General features: G+C 41.6%; 1 protein-coding gene across 2 annotated transcripts in view; it reads left to right on the forward strand.

The window, feature by feature from the left end:
• The window catches only part of LOC106811683 (electron transfer flavoprotein-ubiquinone oxidoreductase, mitochondrial-like), a 10,878-nt gene extending 2,683 nt beyond the window's left edge, over nucleotides 1-8,195 (forward strand). For both annotated transcript variants that reach the window (XM_014815386.1, XM_014815387.1), the window contains exons 2-13: nucleotides 556-663; nucleotides 815-967; nucleotides 2,093-2,169; nucleotides 2,590-2,671; nucleotides 2,968-3,086; nucleotides 3,342-3,419; nucleotides 4,057-4,269; nucleotides 4,632-4,850; nucleotides 5,444-5,612; nucleotides 5,747-5,926; nucleotides 6,260-6,484; nucleotides 6,937-8,195. In XM_014815386.1, the coding sequence (XP_014670872.1) occupies nucleotides 556-663; nucleotides 815-967; nucleotides 2,093-2,169; nucleotides 2,590-2,671; nucleotides 2,968-3,086; nucleotides 3,342-3,419; nucleotides 4,057-4,269; nucleotides 4,632-4,850; nucleotides 5,444-5,612; nucleotides 5,747-5,926; nucleotides 6,260-6,484; nucleotides 6,937-7,100 (1,787 nt within the window). In that variant the 3' untranslated portion in view covers nucleotides 7,101-8,195. The remainder of the gene's footprint in view (nucleotides 1-555; nucleotides 664-814; nucleotides 968-2,092; nucleotides 2,170-2,589; nucleotides 2,672-2,967; nucleotides 3,087-3,341; nucleotides 3,420-4,056; nucleotides 4,270-4,631; nucleotides 4,851-5,443; nucleotides 5,613-5,746; nucleotides 5,927-6,259; nucleotides 6,485-6,936) is intronic.
• Nucleotides 8,196-12,083: the final 3,888 nt, after the last annotated feature.

The following is a 12,083-nucleotide window of genomic DNA, read 5'->3' on the forward strand; positions in this document are numbered from 1 at the left end:
TAAGAACATTTTGTGTTCAAACAAAAATATTTTGATTGTCAGTGGGATATCCAGAAATGGATAAACAGGGGGGGGGGGAATGTACCTGGGCTGCCAAAGGCAACATTGCGTGCCGCGGGCACGCCAGCGCTATGGGGTCTAGGGGCATGCTCCCCGAGGAAATTTTGAAATATTTAAGCCATTTTCCTGCAATCTGAGGCATACTGTGGGCCATATTCTGATGCCTGATGACACTATCTCAACCCTAGACTCAACCCTACAATTTAGGATTTAAAACACTATTATATTTTTTCTGGGTCTGCAAACTGGGGGGGGGCGTACGCCGGCTCCGCCCTATGCTGGATACACCACTGATTGTGGTTGGGTTAGCAAGAGTACCGGTATGCTACCGAATGAAATGGCGTGTACTCATTGTACTCTCTGTCATCCTCTTTGTCTTCTCGCTATTATCACCTGGGTCTAATTTCATGCAAATGTTATTAAAATTATGTGGAGCAGTGTTGTGATAGTGTAGCATATTGCAGGAGTAACTAAATGTATTGCTTGCATTTGCAGTGAATACTGTGTTCAAGCAGTTTCAGAGATGTATGTCCGAAAAACTACCTGCTAAGATCACGACCCACTACAGCGTGATTCCACGAGACAAGGACCCTCGATGGAAAGGTAAATGTCTAAATATGGATCTGTTGCTTTTCTGACGCTACAGTGCAGAGTTTTACATGGTAGTAAATGTATAGAAATTAGCTTTAAAACGCGCGCGCGTTAATTGTGTGATTACTATGCGTGTGTGGCATACCGGCTGCAATCGTTACAGATGTGGACATGGAGAGAGTTTCGGATGAGTTTGATGCAGTGATTGTTGGTGGCGGACCAGCAGGCATGTCTGCTGCGATACGACTAAAGCAGCTTGCCAACGATGCGGGCAAAGAGTTCAGAGTGTGCCTAGTAGAGAAAGCAGCAGAAATAGGTACATCTGTTGTCTTCCACTCCAACATGCAATAGTTAAACTTTCTTGTGTGCTTAAGCTGTATATGTGTTTAGGATTGGCTATATATATCAAGAGTAGATAATAAGAGAAGAGTATGACACCGTTTTAACAGCGTTTTGCATAGTTTTGCGCCGAAAACATGCGCTCATTTGTGAAAACTGTGTGAAACCGTGTCGTATTCAAAGAACTTTTTTGAAGAACACATATGATTTTCAGGTAAATTGGTGGTGTCATATGATTAAGGGAGAATCATAGACGAAAACAAGGTAAAGTTTGAATATATTTATTCACATATTGATAGAATATTTACAAGTTGAAAACTATGCAAAACGCTGTTAAAACGGTGTCATACTCTTCTCCTATTATCTACTCTTAATATATATGCAGTCCTGTTGAGTATATTGATATTGTAGCTTGAGGTGTGTGCATGTTATGCTCTTCTGATGTCATCTATAAATCTGTAAATGATTACTGTTTTATATAGCCGTTGCCAGACCTGTGATGATGGGAAGATGATATGAAGAGAGAGATGTAGTAAAATTGGTGCATTCATAATACCTCCTGAATTTCATCTATGAGATAGTTAACACAAATCCAGGGTTTGTGTGTCTAGAAAAACTGGAAAGGTCAGGTATTTTGAAATGTCATATTTCAGGTCTTTTAAAGTCCTACAACTAGGCCATGGTCTTGAAACATCCTGGGAATTGGCTGTTATTATGTTTGCACCTAAAAAGTGTTTGAAATTGGATACGTGTCTGTCGTGCCTGAGATGAAGTGGTATTTACTCCATGCACGGGTTTCTTCCCTAATCGCTTGTTTAGGCAGTGTGGGTTGCAAAGATCATGTTCAACTAAAATCTCGCAGTCATAGAAAATGGAAATTTGAAATACTGAAAAGGTCATAGAAAGGTCATGGAAAATGTTTTGGCTTATGTGTAAAAACTAGCTAGCTAGATTGAGAATAATTACACGGAACTCCTCTATATAATTACAGTTCGGATGATGGTATCTGTTATTTCTTTGCCTTTAGCTTATTTAATGTTGTTAATGGAATCATGGCCATTGCTGTAAAGTGAGATTTTCATACGAATGTGAAATATTGCAGGTGGGCACATCTTGTCAGGGAACGTCTTTCAGCCGAATTCACTGAACGAACTCATTCCTGATTGGAAGGAGAAAGGGGTAAGATGAACAATATATCACTAGCCTAATATTTTATCTGAACTTAGTAGTCTAGGCTGCAGTAGTATTTTACATCGGCATGTCATGTTCGGTTAGAGTTACGGCCATTTTTTCTGTTTACTATAAATGAAAAATAACTAAAAGCATTTAAACTTAAAAAAAAATATCTGCTGTATGTTATGGATAATTTCATTAGTTCTTCTACCTTTCATGAAGGTGATGAGTAATTTGACTGTAGTTTCTTATTTTAAAAAGCTCTCTTCCACACCTCTGTTCATCACTTTGTAGAGAACAGCCAATTGGTCTCGGTTAATTTATGCATATCAGTTTATTTTCATGCATTTTTTTTACTGCTAGTCTTTCAAGGTGATTAGCAGTTTGACAATCACGCTGTAACCTTGTTATTGTCACATGTGGCAGGCACCGTTGCATACACCTGTGAAAGAAGATAAGTTCAGTGTGTTGACAGAGACGGGGCGGATACCAGTCCCTGTCATACCAGGTGAGTGATGGTAGTTGCATGCGAGGTTCCTTTTAACCAGGCCAGAAGTAACTATGGGTGGCAGTGGTAGTGCATTATCGAAAAATATAAATATGTTAAAGTGAACAGGAATGGTAGTGCTTGCATGAGATCTTTTGGAGAGGTCGTGAAAAAATACTTGGTGCAAAAATTCAAAGTACGTATATCAGTATTGTAACAGGAATAGTATAATAGTACTTGCATGCGTTGGGATGCCGATTAACGATGCATAGTGATACAGGTGTAGTGTGCTGTACAGCAGCCGTTTGCTGCTGCAGGTCTTCCTATGTCTAACCATGGTAACTATGTGATCCGTCTTGGCAACTTGGTGCAGTGGCTTGGAGAGCAGGCTGAGGAGCTTGGTGTTGAGATCTACCCTGGGAGCCCTGCTGCAGAGGTAGGGCCATGTCGGTATTACGAGCATTCACAATGTTCCGGGCTAAATTTAGTCAAGGTTATGTTGAAAGCTTGTAGTTTGCCCAGTGGCTGAATTGTGTGAGATTTTAAATGAAACTAGCCATTATAGTCGTGAACAACGCGAGATAATATAGACACGGTTGGTTGGTGAAAAGTTGTTTATAATTTTTTATTGAAAACTCGTTCTGCTAGTGCTGAGGACTATTGTAACATTCTATATTTACGTCTTCCGTAGGTTTTGTTTCATGAAGATGGGAGTGTGAAAGGAATTGCAACAGCCGATGTCGGCATAGCTAAAGATGGTTCACCCAAGGTAAGCGTGGGTATTAACCTTAAATAACATCAAGAGTGCATAATAGAGATTATGCACTCTTGTACTCTATGCACTCTTGCACTCTATTATGCACTCTTGATAACATGCAATAAGGCAAAAACAGTTTTTTTCCAAAACCTATAATACCACTCAACACAATCATATACATTGTAATGCCTTTATTCTTGACACCACCAGTAAACGCAAACGATTGTCACAGAATACAAATTTCATTACAATATACGAACAAAATAAAATCTCAAGTTTAGAAATACAAATTACTGCTAGTACAAGAACGGTAGCTGACAGCACTATCTAATAGCTCTGACACCTAACCAATGTATGATTGGATTAAGTGTAAATACCAAGTACAGGACAGTATCAACCCATAAGATTAACTTGTAAATGGACAAAGATTCGGGATCTAGCAGAATCGCGAAACAAATTAGCAAAAGTATTTGGCCTTCACATACGAGTCGCGACGTTTATTCTTATGGCCGTGATGTAGAACACACTAAGACGAGCAATCACATAGTAAGATGGCCATTTAAATTGCAGGTTTTAACCATGTGAATCAAATGAAATTTATTTCATACTTTCAGTATTTACACGTGAATCTCTATGTTTCTCATCGTAGGAGACGTTCGAGCGAGGCATGGAGCTGCATGCGGGCATCACAATGTTTGCCGAGGGTTGCCATGGACACCTAGGCAAGCAGCTGTACAAGACGTTCAACCTGCGAGCCAACTGTCAGCCGCAGACCTACGCCATCGGCTTCAAGGAGCTGTGGGAGGTGGAGCCGTCGCGGCATCGCCCAGGCCTGGTGGAGCACAGTCTCGGCTGGCCACTGGTACAAACGCTTGCGTGCGCGTCTTTATAGGAGGTTGGTTTGGCGATTTGCATTGAGTAACTGCCATCACCATGCACGGCTATCGGTTTGTAAAGCTAGCTTGCTGATAATTGCAATGGACAGGGAACCATCTTAGCTGTATAGTTATCGAGTTAATTAGCAAAAGGGAGATGGTGAAAGGGGAATATGGGGAGAGAAGGAAAAAGGGGCGGGCAGAGGGTAGGATAGGAAAAAGAGTGAGAGGGAGGGAGGGGGCGGGAGTGTGTGAATGATGATAGTTCTTCGAAATATTACTGTGTAATGTTGTTTTACTTGCATTACTGACCCATGTTACAAGGTTACTGTGCTACTGTGTCTCACAGGATCGCTTCACATATGGCGGATCCTTCATCTACCACCTTGACGAGGGGGCTCCACTGGTTGCCGTGGGATTTGTGGTTGGTCTCGACTACAAAAACCCCTATCTGAGTCCGTTCAAGGAGTTCCAACGTTACAAGACGCATCCGTACATCAGACAGACCTTCGAGGGTGGTACACGACTGAGCTACGGAGCCCGAGCACTGAACGAAGGCGGCTTCCAGGTTGGTGGCAGTTTGCACGTGTGGAGATTGTGTGTGGTAACTAATCATGGATCAAGCTATTATGCAACCAGCTACAAGCTCCCAACTCATTCCCTGAGACTGTTGGCTCATGCTCGTCGTCGATTACTGAATGTGGCACTGCAGAAGATCTAGTCTTGGATAACAATGTAGATTTGTTAGATTTGTCGATTGCTGAGATTACTCGTAGAGTGGGACGTTGTTGGCATGCAAATGTTTTTTCTGTCAAAATCCTGTGTGTTGATTTAATCGTGTGTTGAAATTGGTGAGTCAGCATTCTTATATCATTTCTCTTTTTCCATATTTGTTCAAATTTTCAATGCCTTTTTATCGATAAAGTGCTTATAGCCACAAGTTACTTGTACTACAGTATAGTGCATTCGATGAAATGATCTTACCCGACACGTTGAATATCGTTATGTCAATCTTGAATCAAGGCTGATAAGTCTTTATGACGGGAAGCTGTAAAAATACTATATTAGGAAGTGGCAAGCATTGTCGATGAACAAAATATCTTTTAGCACACTATCACGTGAATGTGGCTGATTAGACTGTTTGCTTGCCACGTATTTCAGTCAATACCAAAGTTAACTTTTCCGGGTGGATGCCTGATAGGATGCCTACCAGGTTTCGTCAACGTGCCAAAAATCAAGGGCACCCATACTGCCATGAAGAGTGGCATGTTAGCTGCCGAGTCTGTCTTCGAAACGCTGAACCAAGAGAACACCCAGTCCAACACAATAGGTTAGTGTGCACTGTTCTCAGTCATGAGACAAGCAACGCTATCGCTTACCTTGAAATCGCTTACCTCTGTTTGCTGGTCACTCGTGTTCTTGTGCTTGCCCGTTTTCGTCAGTTGCAGTCTTCTCTCTCGACAGCTCCGGAGCCATCAAGCTATCAAGAGCTCATCCAGAACAGCTGGGTGTGGCAGGAGATGAAATCAGTGCGGAACATACGGCCGGCTGCCCACAATTTTCTCGGAATTTGGGGCTCCATCCTGTATACGGGCACAATCTACTTCCTGTTTAGGGGCAAAGAGCCATGGACTCTCAACCACGGTATGTCAGCTTTACCACCGATATGCCCCCGAGTTGTGTATTGTGCAGTGACTTTACACTGAATAATCATGTACGCCCTCTGAATGAGAGAAATGCTGTCCATGGATTTTACGCCGTTGCAGTTGCTGTAGCAATAATACTCGTGTTCGAAATTTGCTTGATTACCTGCTCTGAATTGTTGAGTGTAGTGTTCATACACAACTTGCATTCTGCACTCGTTATTATATAATCTTGAGCAGGTAATTGTACACATCGCGCATGTGGCGATCTGCCCGAACGCAGTGCTCAATGCTAATTAACTCACTCAATGAACAACCACGTTTTGCACACCAGGTGGCATTGACTCATCGCATTTGAAGCCAGCTGCGGAGTGTAAGCCGATCGAGTACCCCAAGCCCGATAACAAGTTGAGTTTCGACTTGCTGAGCTCAGTGGCGCTCACGGGAACCAACCACGATCACGACCAGCCGGCTCACCTGACTTTGCTAGATGACTCTAAGCCTGTCGAGCACAACCTCGCTGTTTTCGACGGGCCAGAGCAACATTTCTGCCCTGCTGGTAATGCTCGCACGCACGCACAGCCAGCATTCGTTAATTATAGCCATACTAACAGCCATACAGCGACTAACTACCTCTTACATATTAGTAGTGCAAGGAGGTTCTCGTTCCCAAGTGGAGGCAATTTTCTGCTATATATTACATATATTTATACATGATTATGTCATATCTGTTGGAGGGAAATTGCTAAAATAAATTTTGGCTAAACGAAAGTTAGTGATAGATTGACAAACTATGTCTTGGAAACAGTTGTAATTATGCAACAGGGTGTTGTATGGATGCACTGTGCTGCATGTGCTTATGCAAGACTTATTTCTTGATCTGTTTGCAGACAAGCACCAGATCATACATGTGAATTCTGAGATATATAACACATCGGTTATTTCTTATGTTACGATATACAGATGAGCCGTTACGATGCACAGATGAGTTATTTCTGCATGTCTTTGCAGGTGTTTATGAGTATGTTCCCACAGAGGATGGCAAGGGCATGAGGCTGCAGATCAATGCACAGAACTGCATCCACTGCAAGACGTGTGATATCAAGGACCCTAGCCAGAACATTAACTGGGTGTGTCCGGAGGGTGGAGGCGGGCCTGCATATAGTGGCATGTAATGTCTAGCTAACAACCTTAGTGAAGATTGTCAGCGACTATCGAGTAGTATGCCTTGGAATCGTGAAGGACACGAGGTTAAGGGTTACGTCGATGTGATGGCAATCACTTGATGCTGGGTGTAGTCGGCCATAGTAGCTGGCGAGTCATCCCTGCTTGCTACTGTCAGTAATGCATTCTTTGTAAAGAGTGGTTGCACAAGAAAGATACACAAGAGTACCTGCTCACAAGAGATGCTATGCGAGTGTTCTGTAAGAAGGCAGAAGAACTTTGCTAACGTGATCAGTATTGTTATTTTATTTGTAATGGGTTAGATATCTGTGATACCGTCAGTAATCAAATTTACACATTTTTATACAAGAGTGTAGAAATGCATTTCCGTCTAAACCCCGGAGTGAAGCATTATAGAAACGCATCAGGCCAAGTGGTTGTTACTATTCGAAATTGTAAATAATTTTGTCCATCAGGTATCAGAACCTTTGCCTTTGTCGTGCTGCACGATATAAGGCTGCAGAAACCATGGAGGAAGTATTAGATGGAATACCTACCTTCAGTAATGAAATTATCCTCAACGGGTACTTTTTATGTTATATTGTCATATGGCAATATACCGTTATAGTTTTAAGCATAGCTATTTCACATTAGATTTTATGAGTAACTCATAAAAATATTATTCAATAAAAAGCAATGATTCCTCCATTCGCCTTTCATTAGTTGTTAATTATTGCTACACTAACTCCTCGCGTTACTGTGAGCTAAATTCGTGCTTACTATTTATTTGGTATGAAAAATTTGGTATTTCGTTCTGCTTTGAACCAGTGTGCCTGTATGTGTGTATACTTCTGTTGTGCACCTCGACCAATGGGTTGTGCACGTGGGACCCAGCGTGTGACTCTATGCTCGTGTACTCTTCATGCCCTTTCCGTGCATATTCACCTTAATATAAGTACAAACGACTGTGTGAACGTTACCCTGTCTTGCTTTTTACTAGATTATAGGCAATTGTCATGTCCCCCCTGCGGTTGGTTTTGCAGGTTATTCAGTTGTAATTGTCATATCTGTTATTCGTTAATACACGATATTCGTATGAAAACGACCTTTGTGAGTTCTTATTCGTTTCGTTTTGTAAACGCAAAATAATATATAAAATAACATTCATGAAAAGGCTATTATTTTAAAACTCGGTGTGGCTTTCTGGAACATTTTCCTCCTGACATTTCTTTGTCATTTATTCGTTTAACATTCTAAAGCAAAATTCACTTCGTGGTTCATAGTCGCGTGTTAAACTGTCATCGCGTTGTGATTACTTTCATAAATCATGATGATTTTGAATTCCAGACCACTACTCACCTCGTGGCATGAATGCACTTAATGCACTGAACAGACAATTATCTATCCGGTAAAATGAGGAACGATAACTACGTACTTGCTCCGTAGATACGATTCACCGAGATACCATATACATTAAGCTGCATTTCTTCGAATTTCTTTCCTATTTGGATAAAGTATCGTATATATTTATAAACGTAACGTGTATAATACAGCTGCTGATAAGAATTAGGTGTACCTTGAAGAATATGTGTCCTCTTGCACGGTATACAGTGGCGGTTATCTAATCGATCATATACCCACATCGAAATTTTGGGCCGTAGGATTTTCGTCACATGCAAACATGCAAACAAGCACGCGCGCGCACGCACATGCACGGTGTTTTCTGTGTGATTGGCGCCGGTATGTGCTCCCCACGAAGTCTCTAGATAGTGCATGCCTTACAGGAGCAATGTAGGCATATTATTTATTTAATGAGAACTGGCGATTCTGTACCAATAATCTATTATTCAGTCATTTCACATGTTTCGCTATGCCAGGTTGGGATCGCTATTATACAAACCCTGCTTACCCGAACATATGTATATAAATATATATAGTAACTAGAGCACTCGGAGAGCGCAGACCTCCGCCAAGGCAGCTCAATTCTCTCACTGTGGGAAAAATTTAATTAATTAATTAATTAAATAATTAATTGGATTCGGATCACGGCCAAAATGTCATCAATTCGAAGTTGGCCCATTTCTGACCTATCCTGAAAATTTAATAAATTAATTAATTGGATGCGGATCACCACCAAAATGTAATAAATTCTAAGTTACCCCATTTCTGACCTATCCTGAAAATTTTATTAAGTAATTAATTAATGATCCGGATCACCACGAAAATCGAATCAATTCTAAGTTAGCCCATTTGTGACCTATCGTGAAAATTTTATGACAATCCGTCCATAACTTTTTCAGTTAGGCTGTACACGCACAAACGCCCAAACCAACAAACACACGCCGGTGAAAACATAACCTCCTGCCAACCCCTTGGCGGAGGTAATTAGCGTACTATATATATATAATTATATCAAGAGCTAATAAATCAAGAGCTAATAATATTTATTAGCTCTTGATATATATATATATACATATATATATATATATATGTGTGTGTGTGTGTGTGTGTGTGTGTGTGTGTGTGTGTGTGTGTGTGTGTGTGTGTGTGTGTGTGTGCGTGCGCGCGTGTGTGCGTGCGTAGGGAGAGAAAAAGAGAGCGACAGAAGAGTGAGATATTGGGTGAGGGTGTGTGTGTGCATGTGTAAGTAGATAGGGTACCTGGCAGATTTCTGGTGAAACTCCTCTTTCACGGTAACGGTCAATGCATCACGGCCGCTTTTTGCGTATATGTATCACGGTCATGTAACTCCGCCTCTCGTTCATGGGTAGACGGTGCTCGCTGAGCCGTTATAATCCCACCATCTATATAGTTATCATCAACGTCTAACTCCTGATTATATCGCGGCAATATAAATTATGTTTGCATTTCGTTCGGCTAGTCGGTTTTCCCACGCGCCGCGCAGTTTTTGATTGTAATCTGATGGGAAAATGGCTCGCACCTGAATGAATGTATACGTAACTGGTTATTCGATATGCGACTTGTAGATCTTGACTAGAGAAAGAGAGAGAGAGAGAGAGAACGAAGAGAGAGAGATAGAGAGAGAGAGAGATGAGAGAGAGAGAGAAGAGAGGGATGAGAGAGAGAGAAGAGAGAAGAGGAGACGAAGAGAGAGAAGAGAGAGAGCGATGAGCGAAGGCAGAGAATGAGAGCATAGGGAGAGAGTAAGAAAGACGAGAGAGAGAGAGAGAAGAGAGAAAGTGAGAGGAGAAGAGGAGCAGAGAGAGAGAGGAGATGAGAGAGAGAGAGAGAGAAGAGAAGAGAGAAGAGAGAGATAGAGATGAGAGAGAGGAGACGAGAGACGAGATGGGAGAGAGAGAGAGAGAGAGGCGAGAGAGAAGAGATGAGAAAGAGAGAGAGAGAACACACACCACACACACACACACACTGCACACGCAGACACGCACCCACAGCACACGCGACACGCACACGCACACCACAAGCGCACACGCACACCCACGCACACGCACACGCGACACGCACACGCCACAGCACAACGCCACACGCACCACGCACACGCAGTACGCACAACCACAAATGCACGCACACGCATGACGCACACGCAGACCGCAGACACGCCAAACCGGACTGCACCGACGCGCACACCACAACACACACACACACACACACCGCATGACACACACAAAATATATATTATTGTAAAACTACTGTATAATATAATATGTATAATATCGAGAGAGAAGTGAGTGAAACGATGAGAGAGATTTATAGGTTATATCGTTTGCGTTTTACGCGTTCATTTCAATTCTCCACGCAGATATGTTATCATTCTATCATAATTTTGCGACAGTAAGGATATATATCATAACGTTGCAATAAGAACGAGTTTTCAATGGTGCGCTATCGATTAGCCTAACGAATTTTTCAACAATATATATATATGTGTGTGTGTGTCGTTTGTGTGTGTGTGTGGGTGTGTGTGTGTGTGTTTGTGTTGTGTGTGTGGTTGTGTGTGATGTTGATGTGTGTGTTGGCGTTATATATGGGCCTACGCCATAAGATGTCCTCAACTTGCACAATGATCGTCAATATAGCAATGAACACACGCGGAGAATGAGGCTGCTCGCCCGCACAGGAGCCACGTTAGTCGCATAATATAATGTATGCCGCCCCTCGCCTCTGGGTTTCCGCGTTACAACGATCGAAAATAATCCACAGTGGCCCCTCTGTGTTATGGCTACACATTTTTGCCAGGAAAAGCCTCTGTTTGGTACGTCCTTTGTTGTTTCGCAGGTCACGTCCTGGACAGGTGGCGCGCGCTGTGTTATATGCCTATTAATTAACCGTCATTTTCGAGATTTGCTTAGCTTAAGAACTGTAAACCTTTTATTTTGGTTGTGCTCAAACCGTTTCAGTGGCAGACATGTCGCGGCTGGAAGCCAAGGCTATTTTCGTAAACCCGCTGATAACCACACAATGTTTCGCTCACGCATCTTCTATAAACGGAGCACATATATATACTATATATATCATATGCGCAGTTTCTATACCATCACTCAGGCGTTTAAATAAAGGCCTCTCAATTTCAATCTATTCTGAATCAACATAAACTAGTAGTTCCATTTATAGTGATATAAGTTTCTTACTGCATCAGCATCGCAGTGAATGATACGATGAAGTTTGACCGCACATACAGCATAGATAGAGTAGATAGTATAGTAATAGATAGATAGATAGATAGAGATAGATAGATAGATAGATAGATAGAATAGAAAGATAGAATAGATAAGATAGATGAGTAGATAGAGTAAGATATATAAAGATAGATAGATAATAGATAGATAGATAGATAGATTAGATAGATAGATAGATAGATAGATAGATTCAGATATGCATAGATTAGAATAGATAGATAGATTAGTATAGGATAGATAGATAGATAGATAGATAGATATAGACAGACATATAGACAGAAGGGAGGAAAGAAAGATAAAGGATAGATAGATGGATCTGATGGATGGAATGGATTAGCA

Source organism: Priapulus caudatus, unplaced genomic scaffold, assembly GCF_000485595.1.
Source record: "Priapulus caudatus unplaced genomic scaffold, Priapulus_caudatus-5.0.1 Scaffold563, whole genome shotgun sequence".
Taxonomy (NCBI): Eukaryota; Metazoa; Priapulida; class Priapulimorpha; order Priapulimorphida; family Priapulidae; genus Priapulus; species Priapulus caudatus.